The sequence below is a fragment of the Nestor notabilis genome, unplaced genomic scaffold (assembly GCF_000696875.1).
Source record: "Nestor notabilis isolate BGI_N333 unplaced genomic scaffold, ASM69687v1 scaffold30281, whole genome shotgun sequence".
NCBI classification, from domain to species: Eukaryota; Metazoa; Chordata; class Aves; order Psittaciformes; family Psittacidae; genus Nestor; species Nestor notabilis.
In genome coordinates, this window is record NW_009914753.1 from 1 (window position 1) to 18,833 (window position 18,833).

The 18,833-nt window shown below is 44.0% G+C and overlaps 2 protein-coding genes across 2 annotated transcripts; one reads left to right on the forward strand and one right to left on the reverse strand.

The window, feature by feature from the left end:
- The first annotated feature begins 4,650 nt into the window (after positions 1–4,650).
- PLAT (plasminogen activator, tissue) lies at positions 4,651–11,541 on the forward strand. The gene is made up of 13 exons (XM_010023805.1): positions 4,651–4,728; positions 5,047–5,086; positions 5,404–5,535; positions 5,905–6,018; positions 6,107–6,281; positions 6,808–6,899; positions 7,157–7,331; positions 7,645–7,730; positions 8,144–8,339; positions 8,812–8,948; positions 9,031–9,171; positions 10,539–10,687; positions 11,377–11,541. The coding sequence occupies exons 1-13, from the start codon at positions 4,651–4,653 to the stop codon at positions 11,533–11,535; spliced, it is 1,674 nt and encodes a 557-aa protein (XP_010022107.1). The 3' UTR covers positions 11,536–11,541.
- Positions 11,542–13,490: 1,949 nt separating this feature from the next.
- AP3M2 (adaptor-related protein complex 3, mu 2 subunit) lies at positions 13,491–18,204 on the reverse strand (the record flags this gene model as incomplete). Its single annotated transcript, XM_010023807.1, has 7 exons — positions 13,491–13,972; positions 14,398–14,542; positions 15,154–15,361; positions 16,393–16,526; positions 17,059–17,144; positions 17,493–17,630; positions 18,024–18,204. Coding segments are annotated over 7 exons (993 nt in total), but the record flags the coding sequence as incomplete, so codon positions are not given.
- Positions 18,205–18,833: the final 629 nt, after the last annotated feature.

An 18,833-nucleotide genomic window follows, 5' to 3' on the forward strand; every position in this document is an offset into this window, starting at 1 on the left:
GGGAGCGCGCAGTGCAGCGGCGGAGAGCAGGAACCCGCTGCTCTGCAGAGAGCTCCATCCGCGGATCCAGCAGAGAGAAAGCAAAGGTAGGTCCGGCTCTGCACCTGCCTCACAAAGCGCAATGCCCGTTTTCAGCATCAGTGGCGTTGTCATGGACTGCTATTAACTACTGTTATTTAATGAATCCCGCTGAAGCACCGTGGTGGTGAACTAACTGGGCTATTGCCTTTCAGCTTTGGAGGAGGTTCCTAACGCTGGGTACAGCTGATAGCTTTCAGTTATGCCAAGAAAGCTCCAGCTCTTGCAGGGAAAGGGCTGGCAGCCCCAGCTAGCAAGGGGGGAGGTCTCCCGTCCAAAGAACATCAGCAAGAGAACTTAAAGCGAAGGAAGAGTTATGGACAAATACCTTGATGGTAAGGAGAGACCCAGAGAGCTAGCTGTGAAAGGAGAAGTTATCATCTGCCAGGGAGATCGGGCTGTGTGCTCATCCCAGTCCCCTGCCAGGGTAATGGAGGGACAGGGAGCAGGAGGGCGGATCTTCAGATCACGCTTTTCAAATGCAGCCAAAACCACAGGAAATATTGAGAATGATTCCCAAAACAAAGCCAGAGTTTGAAATACCCATTTCCTCCGATGCCTTCAGAGGCTGCAAAAGCTTACTGTTTTGGGGTTTTTAAACAATTCTTTTCCCCAAAGCCAAAGGTCTGTCTGCTGTTACATCTTAAACAGAAATAGTTCCAGTTTGATATTCATCTGCTCCGTTTAGCAAAGGGATACAGAAGCACTTTCTGCATAAGGCAGGAAAAGGCAGCAAGGATCTGCAGTCTTTTGCTTGAACTAGATCAATATAGCTGTTCATCAGCAAGAAATCTCTTAGTGCTATAGATTCAGAATCAAAGCATTCTGAAATGCACCTACTAGGTTACTGGAAGGCATACAGGGGCTTGGGGGAAGCTACTTTTAATTTCAATTAATGACTTTATGTTCAACCTTGATAGATAGATCCTTTTTTTAGGTCTTATTCCACGCTCATAAGATAATACATACACTCTTACTGCTTAGAAGGGCTGTTATTATTAACAATATGAGGGATTTCAAGTATTCCTGCTTGATGCTTCAGCCAAGAGCGATCAATTTGGGGTATCACATATCTTTACATCCTAATGTACCTGAAAGTGTAGAACCAAACTGTCCGAGCACCACATCTAAGCCTCTGGCCTATTGCTAGTTGATGCCCTACAGAAAGTACACTGCTTGTGAAGTCTTGTAAACATGGTATTCTTCAAACAGCCATATGGTTTCAATTTGATAGGGCTTATCATTCAGAACATTCCAATTGCCTGCCCTAAGTTTTACCTTTCCCAAAACTGAAAACAAACATCTGGCAACATCTGTTACCAGTTTTCTATGCACAGTGGGACAGCAGCCACCAGTGGGTGGACAGGCATCTCCCACAGACAGGGGGAAAGGTGGAGGGGAGAGCCTGAGCAAGGGCAGCAGCAATAAGTACAAGTCCAGACCACTGCTGATTTAGTTCAGATTCCACTGAAGTAAATGCCTGTTTTGAAGCCACTCTTACAGCCTTCAAAAAGGCTTGCTATGCAATGCAAACTGCCTCCTAAGTGGTGAGAAAGGGCTTGAAAGTATATAAAAAACTATAGTACAAAATCTGCATAGTAATACAAATCCCCAGGAGATGCTCTGAATTACAAGGATCTCATTGTTAAGGTAAGACTTGGAGTAACTAAGGTTCTTGGAAGCTGTTCCTGTGAATCTTTTCAGTCTGACTTGCAGCTTAAATCTCCTCTTTGTGCAGTGTAGTGATGAGAAGCTAAAGGCTAAATTATCCTGCTGCACTCCCAGTTCTGCTTCAGAGACTGGCATATTTGTGCCTTTTGCCTCTTCTTTGAACAAGTATTTAAAAGAAACCAACACAACCCACAAAGAAACTCCCTCCCTTTTTTAGCCTTGAATCCCAATTTATGACTCATTCAGCTGTTATACTCCAATTTCAGCAGCTATTATCCAGCTGCCTTCTCTGGATTTATATAAACAGAGTCTGAGCTCCTAATTTCTGGAAGTAATTTCTCAAACCTCAAAAGGGTTAGCTTTCTACTTGCTCAGAGATCATATCATGGAGATAACAAGAAGGTGATAGTGTGGGAGACAATGCCTGAGTATTACTGCAAATATTTGGAACTGCAGAGCAACCCTAGAGATTGGGAATGAAATTCTATCTTCTTGCCTGCTGCTCTACCTCACTCCCAGCTCTCCATATGTATAGGAGGCACTATACTTTTAAGGAAAGAGAAAATGGACCTCTGGTGCTGGACATGGTCAAAGCAGGGGGGTTCCCACCTACATCATGCTCTAGTGATTCATCATCTCAGCCATCTAAGCTGACTGCTGTAGCAGTCTTGGTGAGTACAGAGGATCAAGCTAAATCTGTTCACACTGGTGATTACTTATGTCCTATTCAATTGCAAAAAGACCTACTGTTACTGCATGCAGGAGTAACTATTACTTTTAGGAAGAAAATCATGGGTTCAAGCCAGAAAACCTGTGATAAAGTTAGTTATCTTATTGTAAGGGTTCAGACTACATAGCTTTTAAGGACTGGAGTTGTCAATAGCTCAACTGTGAAAACTGATAATACCTCCCCAGTTTTCAAAAGATGTATTGGACCTTGCTAGTGAATGGCATAGACACTGTTTCTAAACCTTTGACACTGTACAACCATGTGTATTCATCTTACTAGTTTAAGTTATGTCATGAACAACAGCCTCTTCCCCCCCACCAGTGTCCTGTGGGTGTACCAATAAATCCTCATTTGAAGTCCTCAAGTTCAGCAATGTTTCTAAATATAGAATAGAACTTTGCTAGCTACCAAACTGGTGCTGCTGAGATGAGGCTTTACTGGAGTTCTTTTACATATATAGATGTACATATGCATATACCCATATGTACAACTTCCAGGGTTAGTACAAGGTCACCAAGATAAAAGAATGGGCAAAATAAGTCTTCTTGAAGACTTTTTCCTCCAGGGATTAACAGAGGAGCTGGAAGCCCACAGCAAAGCACGTTGCCCTCATCAGGAAGCAAACCACCTTAGAAACCTTTTGGTGCCTTTGTCAGATCCAGGGTATTTTTCTGCTATGAGGATTAGGTTAGAAATAGTGTTTAGTACAGCAAGGGAAAAAACCCCACATTGCTCAATGTTAGCAGTGTGATCTTGTACATGCTCAGGGTACGTCGTGTCACCAGCCTGCCTCCTGCTGCACCAAAGTTTGACCTAAACAAGTCACTGCTTATACAGGGCACCCAGCTTTGGTGAAAGAAATCATTTCTCCTCCTTTGTCAGGAAGCAAACTGGAGGAGGGGAAGCTAGGTCACGAGATGGTAGCATATCTCACTGTAGTCAGTGGCTACAGAGATCTAAATTCATGCTTCTGCCAAGAACCTTGTCTGCTCAAGGCCAGACAGAAATAAATCTTGCTATAGTAGGAAGAAATATAGATGGATCACGGTACCCAGATGTCCTATGTGCAGCCAGGTCAGAGCAGCAGTTTCACCAGGTAGGAAATTAACCTCTGATGAGTGAAGACAGAAGCAGATTTTCAAAGCAAGTAAGATGGAGACAGAAATCCAGACTTATCCTTAACCCCAGCCACACCATACCAGCTGGTGATCCCCCACAGGAGATCACTGGAGGTTCTCTCTCCATTCTGCTGCTGTAGAAGGCAGACTTATGTAAATCAGTCTGGAAGAAGCAGAAACCTAATGTGGGATGGAAGAGGGCTTCGTCTGAAGTGTAAAGCTGCTGAAGGGATTAGAGGAAATAAGAAGTTGCTGTGACTGCACAGGAGTGCAACAGATAAATGAGAGCACCAGCACCAACCCTGCCAGCTGATTGCCATACTCTCCCTTTTCAGCAAAAGCATAATAACAATAGTAGAAACTAAAAGCTCAGCTAGGGCAAAGCTGTAGAAATCTTGAAAACCAAAGACATAGCAGCACTGTCCCCACCTATCATCAACCAAAGCCTCCTTGCTGAAGCATCCTCGACACAGGAGAATCCCTCACTCTTGCCCAAAGAAAGCAGTCTGTGCAGACAATGAAAATCCTCTTAAACCACTGTTATCACAGACTGACCCTTCTGCAGGTTTTTGAGTCCTTGCAAGAGATCTAAGCTTCAGTGACCTGAATCTCAATGAACTTTCCAATCAGTAGTACATTCCTTCATTAGACAAGTCCATCTCTTTAATAATGCACACGATCCTGCTGGCTTCCAGCAACCTTGAGAAAAAGGACTTGGAATTTACTTCTGCCAGTGTTACTTCCCAGAAACATTCTCTGAGCTTCCTCCAGACCTAACAGCGTGTGCTTTAGCTTCTCGTGTTTCTAACTTTATCAATTAGAAGCATATCTGGGTCCAGCCTGACAGCTTCCCGTGTCCAGGGACACCAGGACAGCCAGTCCTGATGGCTGAGAACTGCAGAGTAGAAAGTGTGTTGTCATGTAAAAAGAACTGTCATAATTAAAACCCTTTATTTAAACTTATGCCCTTGAACTCCAGTCAACTGTAAAATGCCTTTGTTCAACATCTTGTTTTGTCTTTTGTCTCTGTAGATAACTTGAGATTTGGATGTGATGTGGAAAACACTCAGAATGGAAGGCAAGCTCCCATTGCTCCTGCTGGTGGGAGCAATTGTGACTGCTCAATGCCAGGTAAGAGGCTAATGCATCAAATAATGCTCTTGCCATCCTCCTGTGTTCTCAGCAGTCCTTCCTTACCATTGACTCCAGCTGCCTGCATCGGACAGAAGGAGAGTCTGGTTAGAGCTGTGGCAGCTCCATGGTTTACAGTTCTCGGTACCCATGCTGAGGCACTAAAGGCCCTTTTCACTGTACTGTCTGACAAGGAGGGCAGAGAGTTGCTCAGAGCTCTCCTGCTGTACAAGTCCTCAAGAAGAGGATGGAGGCACTTGTTCTCTCAGTTTTCTTAAGAGAGCAGCTACTCACAGGATTGACTTTCTTTGCTTGCAGGGCTTACGCATGCGTTTCAAACGGGGAGCCAGATCCAGAGGTAAGCCACGCAAACTACAACCGTGTTCCCTGGAGCTTTGTGAACGCAGGAGGGGACCCTCACCGATGCTGAGGGAACAGAGCCTGAAAGCTGTTTGTCACGGTTATCTGGATGAGAGATTCAGAAGGCAAAACAGCACACTGTCAATACGATGCACAACTCCAAGAACAAAGTTTTCCCCTCCCTCTGCTCTTCCTCAAAGAAAGGGAGGCTGTCAGTAGCGGAACTTTTCTCCTGGGAAGAGAAGGGAGTTCTTTCGCTCAGCCAGGTCTTTTCCCTGACTCTCTAAAAAAGGATTTTCCTTTCTCCAATTGCAGCCATTTGCACAGAAAAATCATCTGGAGAAATCTACCAGCACAGGGGGACCTGGCTGAGGCTTTCAGGGAGCAGAGTAGAATACTGTAGGTGCGACAGCGGTTGGAGTCGCTGCCACACTGTGCCTGTCAGAGGTGAGTATGAGGAAGAAAAAGAGAAAGGAAGTGGTGGGGGACAAGAGATTGTCCATCTAAACATCCTGAAGAACTCCACTGTCAGGGAAGGAGTTACCACACAGAAAATGTGGCTTGAATAGACTAGGATAGAAATGAAAGTACTAATATGTACTGATTTAGGCAGGACTAAGAGGGAGTGGGCAAGAGGCTCCTAACAGCACATGGAGAGAACGGAGCAAAGGAAGAACGTAAGCACTACACAAAAAGACTGTAAGCACATGATAGAACAGGCTAAAGGGGACTGACAGGAGAGGAATGATGGTATACATTGACAGCTTCTTACTTCTGTGAAATATAACAGTATTCTGGCTTTTGCTTATTCCACAGCCTGCACTAGAATTAAATGCTACAACGGGGGCCAGTGTTCACAGGCATATTATTCCCCACAGCTCTTCATCTGCCAGTGCCACCAAGGTTTCTCTGGGAAGCTGTGTGAAATAGGTGGGTATACCAATGCTACTGCCTTTAGCTATGCAGTGCAGAAGGATGAGGTACCCAGAAGATGTAAACTTTATTCCCTTTTGTTCAGATACTAAAGTTAAGTGCTACAAAGATGCTGGAGTAACATACAGGGGTACATGGAGCATGACAGAGAGCGGAACTGAATGTTTAAACTGGAATAGCAATGGCTTGATGGACAGGATGTACAGCAGCCGAAGAGAGGATGCTGCTGAGCTGGGACTGGGCAATCACAACTATTGCAGGTGAGTGGCTGACGCACACAGGTCAGAGGCACAGGAATCAGCCTAAGAGCTTGGAGCAAAGGAATGGCTGTTTAAGTAGTCTAATGTCAAGCAGAGAAATAAAGTGCAGCCCATGAGTGGCAATTGCAATTTCTGTATGTCTGAGGTTCAGGCATATGTGAACTTCAGGTCTACCTAGACTGGATGGTTATGGCAGAGTACAAAATGCGTGCAGCTCTCACCCCACAGTGAGAGCTTTCCCTTGTCCCTTTTCAGTGCCTAAAACTCCCTTTGTAAGCCAGTTTCCTGCAGCTCCAGGTCCTGCTCATAAACTAAACTTCCAAAACAACCTATCCACTTCTGCCAGCTACTGGTTGTCTCATCCTCGCTTCCATATACTCCACAATTAACATAGGAATCCACATGACTTCTGAAGGTTCAGTCCATGTCTTCACTGCAGAGCAGGATTAAGTTACCAAACTAGATGGCAGACATGGGACTAATAACAACAGCTTCATAATGACGTGTAATATCATAACTCTTTCAGAAACCCAGATGAGGATTCCAGACCTTGGTGCTATATCTATAAAGGGGGAAAGTACACCTGGGAACACTGCAGTGTGCCCTCCTGTTCAAAAGGTACATGCAGGGGGACAGGGAATGGACTTTACAGCTTCCACAATTCACTGCATATCTAAGGGTTCTCTGTGGACTCTCTGCTATTTCTGCAGCCTGAAAAGTTGAAACTCTAACATTAATCGTGTTTAAGCTTTTAACATTTATGAAACTGAGAGACTGAGATAAGTATAGCTAATATATAGCCTTGACAGAAATCACAGTTAGGAAGAGCTAAGAGGTTCACATCCATAAGTTAATATGCAGCTTTCTTATTGAAGCTGGGAACATCAACTGCAAATCTGGAAGAGGCACAGATTACCGAGGCATCCACAGTGTTACCAGCTCTGGAGCTACCTGTTTGAGGTGGAATTCCCAAATCCTTATCAACAAGTTATATACTGCTTGGAGAAGAGACGCTTACCAGCTGGGCCTTGGTACTCACAACTTCTGCCGGTAGGTAGTCACAGAATCAAAGTCCCACCAAACTTCCTTGTGGTGCTTTTAAGGCTGGGCTCTTTTATGTGGGTTATTAAAGCACAGGAAGTACATTACTGCTGGGAATGAAGCTCACTGACAATAGTAATTTTACTCTACCTGACCTATCTATGCTTTGGTAACATCAGACTCCATACATTCAAGTTCCACGTGGTCCTAGGGCTCTCTGTTATGCCTAGAACACGCAGGTTACAGGCTGCCACCTTTAGGTCTCCCCACACTCTCTTCAGATCTGATAATACAAATAGTTCTCCTCTTTCCTGTGCTGCAGGAATCCTGACAATGACAGCAAGCCCTGGTGCCATGTTCTGAAAGGAAATCAGCTCACATGGGAGTACTGCAATGTGCCTACTTGCTGTAAGGATCCATCACTCCTGTGTCTTCTCTTCTTTTGCATGCCATTTGTATTAAGCTCGAGCCTCTTATAGTAAAATAAGAGCTGGAGGGAGAACTGCCCCCAAAAAAAACCACACCAAAACCAAGCCCAAACCTTCTTTAGTGTCTCCTTTTTAGAGCAGAGATTCTGTGGCTCCAGTCTCACAGAAGTGCCTTTTTCTCTGCTAGAAGGAAAGGGAGGACAGAAAAGGCAGGGTTTCCTTACTGTATTTTTCACATCAGAATACAAGTTTCCTAGGAAACAGGAATGAGTCAGTACTACACAGTTCATGCCAGGCTGCCTCAACATGCGCTGGCAACTAACAGCCTCTTAACCCAAACTCCAGGCAAGACTGCCTGAACAAAAAGCCTGTTTCTGGGTTTGCCATCCACAGCCACCTGCGGCTTGCGGCAGCGCCGGGGACGCCAGTTCAGGATCAAGGGTGGCTCCTATGCAGACATTGCAGCTCACCCATGGCAAGCTGCCATCTTCGTGAAGTACCGCCGGGCGCCCGGAGAGCACTTCCTCTGCGGAGGAGTCCTGATCAGCTCCTGCTGGGTTCTGTCAGCTGCTCACTGCTTTGAGGAGGGGTAAGTTGAGGATTCAGTAGTGTTGCGGGGACCAAACCCAACCAACCAGACCCCAACACAACCAGACTGGAATTGGAAGCATCGTCTCGCCTTACTAGAAAAGGCTTGGAATAAAGCTTGTCATTCTACACTAAAGAGAATAGTTAGTTGTGCAGGGCATGACAGACAGGCAATTGTTGGGCCAACTAACAGCATGGCATTAAGGTATCACAGCAGAATAGCAAGCAGCTGAAGAACAAAGCTGTCAGTACAGATGCAGATCCATCTGATAATTGAGAACAGCAAGGGGCTGGCAGAGGAGCTTTGCCATGATGGCTGTAAGCAATTAGTGCAAAAGCAAAGGCAAATCGGACCCTTCAGGTCAAACTGCCTGGGTAATGAAGTAGTAATAGTGCTGAAATAAGAAGCTTCAGCAGCACATCTTCAAGAGAAGGGTGCACTCGAGAGGAAAGTTAAGATTCTTGTTCTTCAGCTTTAGTGCAAATCAGCTGAAGATTGTGCTGGGGAGAACATCCCGAGTAACTCCTGAGGAAAATGAACAGAAGTTTCAAGTGAAGAGCTACACTGTGCACCAGAGGTTTGACTCAGAAAACTTCAACAATGACATTGGTAAGAACTTTTCTTACCTAGTGACTGCTAAGGTTGTGGTTGGCTCCAGTTTGTGGTTAATGAAGTTGCTTTCCCTCTTCAGCTCTGTTGCAGTTGAACTCAGATGCAGAGGACTGTGCTATTGAAACAGACACTGTCCGTGCTGCCTGCCTCCCAACACCAGCTCTACACCTGCCTGCTTGGACTGAATGTGAGATCTCTGGTTATGGCAAAAACGAAGAATGTAAGTAGAGGATACATGTCTACATGTAAATGGAAGATACTACAGTTTGTGTCCCCTGCCTTTAGCACTGCTTAATGCGTGGCCCCCTGAATTATTAAATGGGCTTATATCAGCACTACAAAACATATGAATAAGTAGGAGATAAACAGAAGTTTGGTTTTCTATGAGTTATTTCATTGATCTGAGTTCTGTCAGCTGCAGGTGCTAATAGAGTCTTCCCTGGTACTCTCCAACAGTAGAAACAGGCACAATGGATAAGGTAGGAAAGACAGAAAAATTGCAATCAGGACTGCCATGTTTCTGCTGTACTGAGTGCATTCAGATACTGTCATTCTGACAAATCCATTTCTATCAAGATTTAATATACTATACAGTTGCAGGTAGTTGCATTATTCTAGAAGATACATTGGCTGTGATTAGCAGGTATGTATTAGCAGATAATCCCAGATATATATCTGAAAAGGCTGGCTAAATGGTTTTTAAAGTGAGCTACAACAGACAGGAATAAAACGTGTCTGAAGGTGTAACAGCCTGACCTATATTTAAAACAAACAAAATCCCCCAGCTTGTATTTTACTGGTACTTTCTATTAATTTTCATTTTATTTGCTAACTTGTAGCCTCTTTGAGACAGAGACTGTGAAGAATCCAGCATAAAAAGAGCTAAAAATGGTTTGAACCCATAGTAGGTTTGGAACAGACTTTGTAACATACAAGTGCAGCGTAAAGTGCTTTTAAAGCTAGTCCTCAGCATTGCTTACAGGGAGTGCAGGGTACACCCTTTGAAAGGGAAAGGATGCTGCAATTGTAATTCAAAACTAGACTGAAAAACAACCACCCTGCCAGCTTCCAGCTTTGTGCAATCGTGGCTATGCAGGAGAATAAAAGCAACACCAAATCCCTTCCATTCCAGCACAACAGAAGCGTACATTCCTATCCAGTTCTCAGTATTGTGTACGACAAGGCATCCGCTTTTTGTTAGTGCAAGTCTAATACTAAAAAGTCAGGATCCTGTTTTGTATGGTTAGTGATTTTTACAGGCACTTGCTGTGACTTCATTTTGGTTGATGTAACTGTGCAAAGATGACCTACCCGTCCATAAAACCCAGCAGTTTTTAGAACTTAAGCTTGCTAAAGAAGCAGTGTTCTCTCTCAACTAGATTTGAAGCAGTTCCCACTTGCAAAGCAAGACCCCCAAGAATCAGAAAAGGCCCTTTGGCAAGGAAATAGTAGTTCAACCCCTTCTGCCCCCAAATATTTCTATTTACTCTCCTCTAAACTACAGAAACTGAACGACTTCGGGCTTTTAAAATATATATACACCCACACAGACATATTTATGTATTTATATTGCAATTTTTCTTCCAGTTTCTCCATTCTATTCAGAGCACCTGAAGGAAGGCCATGTGAGACTGTTTCCAGCCAGTCGGTGCACAACACAGCATCTAGACAACCGGACAGTTACAGACAACATGTTATGTGCAGGAGACACAAGGAACCTTGATGATGCCTGCAAGGTAAGCTCAATCCTGTCACTGAGAGTCTGAGCTAAGCAAAGAAAAAGCTTCAGGAAAATGGTTTAAGGTTGTTCTGTATTTGGCTACGTGGAAGTTCCAGCAGACTTTTGTCAAACACAACAGAACTGTTGGCTCCTCTTTGCTTCCCCTGCCCCTCATAGCCAGGAAAAGCAGGCCACACTTCACAAGAACAACACAGACTGAAAATCCCAAATATAGGAAATGGCGTAAATCTGAGCAGGAAACTCCACCTCAGCAGCATTTCCTAATATTTTCTCTTATGTGAGCATGCAAAACACTCAGCAGGGTGTTCTGTAAGAGAAAGCGGGTGCTGCTCTACTGAAAAGTGCAGAAAATAGAGTAATAAAGGCCAAAGATGGTGGGGAATGAGGAAAAAGGAGGGCATGCATTCAGTCCACATCCTTTCCATTTAAATAGCTCTTCAACACACACAGCAGTATAAGTTACCCTGGGTCATTGAATAAGCTTGAATGAGAGTATTCCTCTTTTTGTTCTGGCCAACATCTCACCTACAATTCATGAGTGCCATATGAAGTTAAATGCTTTAGTGTTAGGGTTAAGTCTGGGGTTAGTCATTGAGGGAGTCAATAAGGGGGGTGTGTGTAAAAGCCAACACAAACCCAACCAAACAAAAAGGAGATAGCTGTTAACCTCCTGCTTCTCTATAGGGTGACTCTGGAGGGCCTCTGGTCTGTATGAAGGATGATCGGATGTATCTCATTGGAATCATCAGCTGGGGAATAGGCTGTGGCCGCAAAGACAAACCTGGTGTTTATACCAATGTGAATCGTTATCTTGACTGGATTCAGGACAACATGAAACCCTGAGAAAGAAAAATGAACTATCCACAACCTTGTGGCCGTGCCCTCAAAGCTTCCTTCGTGATGCTTTAAGGATACTGACAGTGCTTCCTTTTGTCCTACAGCTTTTCATACCACAGGAATATGTGGGAAGGGCACATTCTCAAGTTCCTCTCTCTTCCTTGTTACAGGTTATTGGAAGCTAACACTCCTTTCCCCCCACATCCCCAGGCTTTCTCCTTGCATCAAATCACATGAGTACTATTAAATTTAATTTATAAAGAGAGTAAACCAAGAGGCAACATCGTGCATCCCACAAGCAGCTACATCGGTTTGGGAAGGGGTGTGAAATGAAGGCAAAGGGGACATTAAATTTCCTGAAAACTTAATCTCTCTTCTTATTTGGCTGTAAATTTGGAATACATTCCAGTCAGGCCTAAGCTCTATCCTTATACCACTTTGGTTACTTAAGTTGGTTTCAGCTTGATTCTTTGTCCTCAGAGAAATGGTGGTTAAGTCCAGTTAATCTTCATAACTGAAGCACAGTCCTTGGCCTGCTCTCAAAGCCCTACTAGTAAACAGAAATGGTTGAGCTGTCCTAAGGCAGTTTCAGTGAGGTTCCAGGAGGAGCTCAGTGCTCCTTGCAGGAAACACCAAGAAAAGAATACCAAGAGAGAAATTCATTTTAGCTTTTCAGACAGTGGCTTAGTCCCAAGCTCATAATCCCAACTGCATAAAGACATTTATCCCCCTAAGGCACCCACTATCCACAATCCAACTACCATAATTCACCTTCCTGCTCAAATACCAACTGTATTTTTTGTACAGCCCACACAAGCCACTCTGAAATGACACATTAGGACATGTAGAACTGAACTTTATTGATGCCCTTGCAGAAGGTTGTATTTGCACTGAACATGCTCGGCAGCAGGGCCACCTGCTATGGCATCCATCAGTTGCACTGAAACTTGCAATTCCACATGCAAGATGCCACTCATCCACTGCAAGTATTCATCACAGGCAAACCCTTTGCTTAGAGTCACCTTGTTCTGTTCACAAGCATGAAGTGTACATGCTGCACACCCCAGCCAGGGCCAAGTTCTGCTACCACAGAGAAAACACATTGGCATCTAGTGGCCAAAGAGCACATTACAGATAATATGGAACACTGCAGATGCCTCTCGGTTTGTATTTATGCTGTAGAGAGATGCAGGATGGACTAGACTGGGCAAATCCAGCAAACAGCTCCTACAGAAGAGATGGTCCCAGTGAAAAATCCAGTGTAGGCTCGAATGCACCTGCAGAGCGGCCGATTGGTACAGGAACTGGAATGAGGTAGGACAGCAAGAAATACTACAAAGGTACCAGGACACAATTACCTCAAAGACAGACATCAGTGAGCAGAAGAACAGCAGTATCACCTTCATTTGTACTAGGCAGGCAGAGACAAGAAGAGGTTCCAACAAGTTACTAGGATGGTGATTGTCTTCATTTAACCACAGCTTCAATTTCCATCAGTGTGCTGTGTCTCCACAAAAATTCTCATGCCTTTCTGTCTCTCCCCTGACTCCTCAGAGAAGCCAGGAGAATCCCTGCCTTCAAATACTGATGAAATAAGAGAAGTAGAACTACATTCACATGTCACCACCCATCAATTACAAGACCATATGTCCTGCAGTTGGCCCTCCATAGGATACCATCCTGAGATTTGGATGAGTTTCCAGTCCATCTCCAGAGATTCAAGATACTTGATGACCAAAAGAGCTTATGAAATAATGTAGAAAAAGCATTCAGTTCTTCCCTTCCTCTGTCTGTGACACCATCCCCAATCTCAGGCTTCTTAACTGCTCATGCTGGGTGGGACAATCTACCCTTCCACTTCTCAGTCCCTTCCAGGCAGAATGGCTGGATGATCTCTCTGCTGCCAAGAACTATAGAGCTCTAGACCTTAACACCCAGTGATGGAGAAGGGCAGATGCTGGAAGTTCAACTTTGTATCATCTACAAGGGCTAAAAGCCAACCAAAATATAAGGAAGAAGAGTTATAGAAGGCAATAAACCCCTAGAATTTCCTTTAAGACAGCAAAATGAAGGTGATACAAGCACACACAGCTGACTCACTAATCCCAAGAGACCTGAACACCTCTCGCATTGTTCCAAATGCTTCAGACTCAGCTAGGGATGAGACGGTTTCAGGTCGACCTTACCTTTCCCTGCTCCCCAGCACCCTAAGCACTGACTCTCCTGCTCATGCTACTACAGGCAAGGGAGCAACCCTGAACAGATGGATGGGGTAAGAGGCTGCATCCAACAGCCGGGGACAGGAGAAACAGGAAAGTGCTCTTCCTTGCTATCAGGATCCTCTAGGTTCGGACTTGGAACTTGCCAGCCTTAGTCATGTATTTTATCCCCTTGAAGGGCTTGTACTTCTCCCCATACATGTCCAAGCGATTCACCTTCAGTCCTAAAGGCAAACAAACAGAGCATGAGACTGACTGCTGCCACAAGCAAAGCAGACAGGCCTTCAAGATAAAGCAACAGCAGATCATACCAGCAGTGCAGAAAGCACAGGGAAAGTTTTAGGAAGCAGTAAAAAGAATGGAGAAAAGCCAACAACTGCTTATTGTCAGAATCGCTTTTCACCAACACATCCATACCCTGGAATTGTTTATAGGTCTGTAAGCACGACATGCAAGGAAATGTAGATAGGCTGCTTCAGAGCATTAGAGAGAACAAATCCATGTAGTCAAAGCACCCTATTTTTTTCTACTTGAAGACCATGTTTCAGGTCGAGTGTACTTCAGAAGGCCTGCAGAGCTACTTCATCTATGTGCAGAGTGAGCAAGACACAGCAGAGAATATTCAGCTTCTTACCTGGCAGTCACTTACCAGATATAGCCAGCTGCTGAATTTTAAACTGCAGGTTAATGGTGGGGTTTTCATCTGGTTTCGATGACCCAGCTTGCAGGCTCATGCTCCCCTTCAGGCTTGGCAGCTTCTGGGGGTTTATTTTCCCCACGTCCCATGACAGCAACTTCAAGGAAAAAAAAAATTGCAGCAGTGAAACAGAAATGCTGGAACAGTCCCTGAAGAACAGTCCCCCTCCTATGACAGCTTTAAGTGTTTCTTTAGGGAAAAAGTCTGTCTTAGTATCTTGCCCTTCACGTTGCACAGGCACAGCACAGGCTTATTGCCCCTCTCTCTTTCCATGAGGTTCCTCAAAAGCCTACCATGAATGGTATTTCCACTACTTGTGCTACAGGGCTCAACCCAAATCCACAGTATTTGCAAAGGACCAAGTCTATTGTGCAGTATTAGGCATGACAACTAGATATCCAGGAGTTTGCAAAGCATCCACCAGACCAATGCCTCATCACACAATACCAGTTCTTGGATTTTCTGCACACACCAAGCAACTAGAACCACAGTCCACTTGGACACTGAGCTATTCGTTGTGGGGATTAACACAACTTATAGTATGCAATTGTGCAGAGAAAGTTCTCACCCCAAGAAAAGGGACAACCTTCAGAAAAGCAATGTTCAAGGAAATGTGCATATAATCATGAACAGCTCAACTTTGTTTGCCGAGAGGTAATAATAAGTAACAATAATAATAAAGAAGCTAATTTCTCTCTTTCCTCTCACCTTTGTAACTGGATCGAAGACGTGTGTTCCCTGAGAGGGTGTGAGGGTCATATTTAAGACACCTTTTGGCATCTGGCTGGTGACAATCACTCCCTCTACAGTCTTCCCCATAGTCTGCTTCGGCCCCACTGTGATCTCAAAACGTCCCAGTGAGCTGCTATCACGGAAACTGATGTTGTGCTTAACATAGACAGGAATTGCCACAAGACTACAAGAAAGACATGAACAGAAAATCCTTGTCAGTCTCTCACCTCCATCTTTGCTTTTCCTGATGCATTCCTTGCCTTCTACACTGAAAACATTGGAAACCAATTTCCTTAAAAGAGAAGGAAATCCTACACTTGTTTGATCTAAGAGCGAGGTCAGAATCCTGTGCTCAAAGTCCCAATTATACTTTTTAAAATCAAACGTGCTGTGTCTTAATTTTCTACCTCTCTACAGGACAGGCAACGTCATCCAACGTAACAGGAGACTTAAGCAAAGGATAAGGAATGTTTTTGCATGTTGCAAAAGTAGTTTCAGGCAGTGCAGCAGCACCTGAGTATCACGTTTGTGCATTTGGCTGCATTTCCCACTCCTTTTCACACTTGAGATAAGTCTGACAAAGTCTAACTAAACGTTTTAGCGTCTGTAACTCAAACTAGTACTTGGTAAGCTGCTTCTCAAAAAGAGTGTGAATAGTGGACAAGAACTTGAGGTTCTATGAAGAGAGATACCAAAAACCCAACAAGATTACCAAACTATCTTGTTTTATTCTGTATCTTTTTATAAGCGTAGGAAATCAATGGCTTGATTACTCCATCCTGCCTGATTTTTTCCCTCTCTAGTTTGTCCATCTGCTACTAGTCTTTGAAAAATGCTGTCTGACCATGAAGAAATGACAGATCCACTGCTCCAAACAAGAGAAAAACATGGGCCATGAGGATGATCAGGGGCTGGAGCAGCTCCCGTATGGAGACAGGCTGAGAACATTGGGGCTGTTCAGCTTGGAGAAGAGAAGCTGCGTGGAGACCTCAGAGCAGCTTCCAGTGTCTGAAGGGGGCTACAGGGATGCTGGAGAGGGACCTTCATCAGGGCCTGGAGATTTTAAGGTCCCTTCCAACCCAAACTATTCTATGATTTCTACTTCATTTAGCACTTGCCACCTGATCTTTAAAAGCAACTCCTTGGGTATTTTTCCCTTCGCCTAGCCAGGAAGATCCTAATTTTGTAATTCACAGCCCTCCATTCATCACCTACTTCTGAGCACTGACATGGTAGGAGAGCAAGCGGAAATTCCCATCAGGTGGAATGAAGGAGAGTATTCTCTCTGACTCCCAGCGCTTAAAACGCACACAGGGATGGAAGCTGACATCATCCAGCAACCGGGGGTTCTGAAATAAAAGGAAGTCACCAGGTTAAGGAAGGCAGTTCTACTTAAAATAACTATAATCTTCTGTGCATGAAGATGCACCTCTCATTTGATGCACTCTGCCCACTTGATAGTCTCTACATTCAGACACATTAGGCTATTTGATGCTGTTACATCTGCGTGATAGCGGTACTTACTAATCTCTATCCTCTGTTAGTAACTTTAGTCATGTCAAATAATTACCTTGATGCATACCATTAAAAAGATAACCTTTAGGATATCTGCCTAAAACACCACCGTATCTCAAAAACTCAGTCACAGCACACACTAACAGTACTTTAAAAAGAAGCCAAACCTCTTTAAATTTAAACACCTTTAGGCTCAAAGTTGCTGAAGTTCATTATGAGTTTCTATTGTCAATTCTTTCTCTTTTTGTTTGGCATATCCAGGATCTGATGTACTGGAATTCATCAGTGTGAGACTGAGATGCTAGCAGCAGAGCTGGGAAATCCTTTTCAAAACCACTTAAATAAAGATAGACCCTTGATCTTTACCATAAAGGAGAGGGTAAGGTCTGGCATCCCAGTCAGCTTGACACAAGCATCAATCACCCCTTGGATTTCAGCAGTAATCGTGGAACCTGCAACAATAAAGTAAATACAAGAGGTTATGTGAACCTGATTCAAAAAGTCCCCCTGTGGAAAAACTATCAATAGGGAGGAAGGAAATTTACTGTCTTTATGAAATGTTCTGGTTCATTATGTTGCACGCTCAACAGTTTTCTCAATCCCAATGACTTCTAGAGAAGATGCACACAACTAAGAGCCACTGACTAACACCTAAGAGTTGTCAAGATTCCAGAGTAAGCATACGAATAGAGCTTCCCAAACTTAGATGAGGCAGCTCCTCTTTGAAGACCTAAATCTCTCTTCAAGCACTATCAATCAGGACAAGTTACCCTTATCTTAGGCAGAAGCAACTTCCATACCTGATTTGTCAATGATTGCATCTATCTCCTCAATCACATCAAAATACGCCTCATTGTTGGTATATTTGACACCAGTTCGTCTCCAAGGCACCACTGATAGCTGTCCAGTAGGGAGCTGGTCACCCACATTAGTGCTGCCTGGAAAAAGAAAGGCAATCACAAGCACCACGGAAGTTAAGACAGTGCTCCAGAACAAGTCCTTGGCATCATATAACTTAACTGTATTTAATCTCTTCCTCTTTGGAGGAGAGCAATTAGTCTTCCAGACTCACTGTTTGTGTTCTACAACTTACATCTCTCTTACATCCAACTCTAAAAGATATAACAATAAGGCACAGGGAAGTGTAACTGAAAGCCACCCCAACAAAAAACCCACTGCAAACTAACTCATCCAGGAAGTCAGGTCATGGTGGAACTGGGAATGTAATCTGCCTGGTTTGGGTAAATATAAGAATGCAGTGTCCTAATTCACTTCTGCAGGAATATTGCCACATGGTCTCCCCAGTTTATCTCCTTCTTGTTTCTCTGTACCTGTGATGGTGTTGACAACTGTTCGCAGGATAGTGGGAGGTTTTATCAGTTCCTTAAGAATATTAGACTCTGTTGCCAATGGAAAGCCATTGTCCAGCATCTCCTCCAGCACCTCATAAACGACCACAACGTTGTCCTTGATCATCACCTCTGAACAGACACCAAAATAATCCTGTGCAAAAGAAATAATGGTTCAATGGTCTCTGAAAAAGAGTCTTAGTGATCATTCAGTTCAGCATCCTCCCACACAGAGATACACCAAGCCTCTTCTTGGAAACAACAGTGAAACTCCACGTATTAGTACAAGCACATCAGACAGACTGATCACTCCAACAGACACACACAGCTCCAAGCACACCTCTGCCACTGCCATGGGAAGCTGGCAAACCAACACATCACCACAGGCTCTTATTTCCTTTCTATGTAGCAAGATCCCCTCTGATAGCTGAGATTAGTGCTTGGAAGTGGCTCAGCTGCAACCGAGTGAGCAGCAATATTAACAAGACAAACTTACTTCCTGCAGCCACTCGCACACAGTGATGCTTTTCACCAGACTCCAGTGCCATAAATCCTTCCTGGCTGCCCTCACCTTTTCCTGCAGTGCTCTCAGTATTTTAACTGCTGCTTAATGAATTCAAAGCCCCTCAAAGCTTTTAATTTCCTTTTGTTATAATGTTTGCATATATAAGCACAATGATGCAATTAATAACTTCAATTCTGTAAAGGTTTAGTTTAAGTTTAATTAATAAATCTTAAAAGCTAAGATTCATTCTGATGTGGAATAGAAGAGAAGCCCAGCTTCTCTGCATA

Bases quoted from the DNA above. Each gene is read 5' to 3' on its own strand.
- PLAT (XM_010023805.1), top strand. From the start codon at position 4,651: ATGTGGAAAACACTCAGAATGGAAGGCAAGCTCCCATTGCTCCTGCTG. The intron at 5,536-5,904 runs GTGAGTATGAGG...CTTATTCCACAG, and splicing joins CCACACTGTGCCTGTCAGAG to CCTGCACTAGAATTAAATGC. The intron at 8,949-9,030 runs GTAAGAACTTTT...TTCCCTCTTCAG, and splicing joins AAACTTCAACAATGACATTG to CTCTGTTGCAGTTGAACTCA.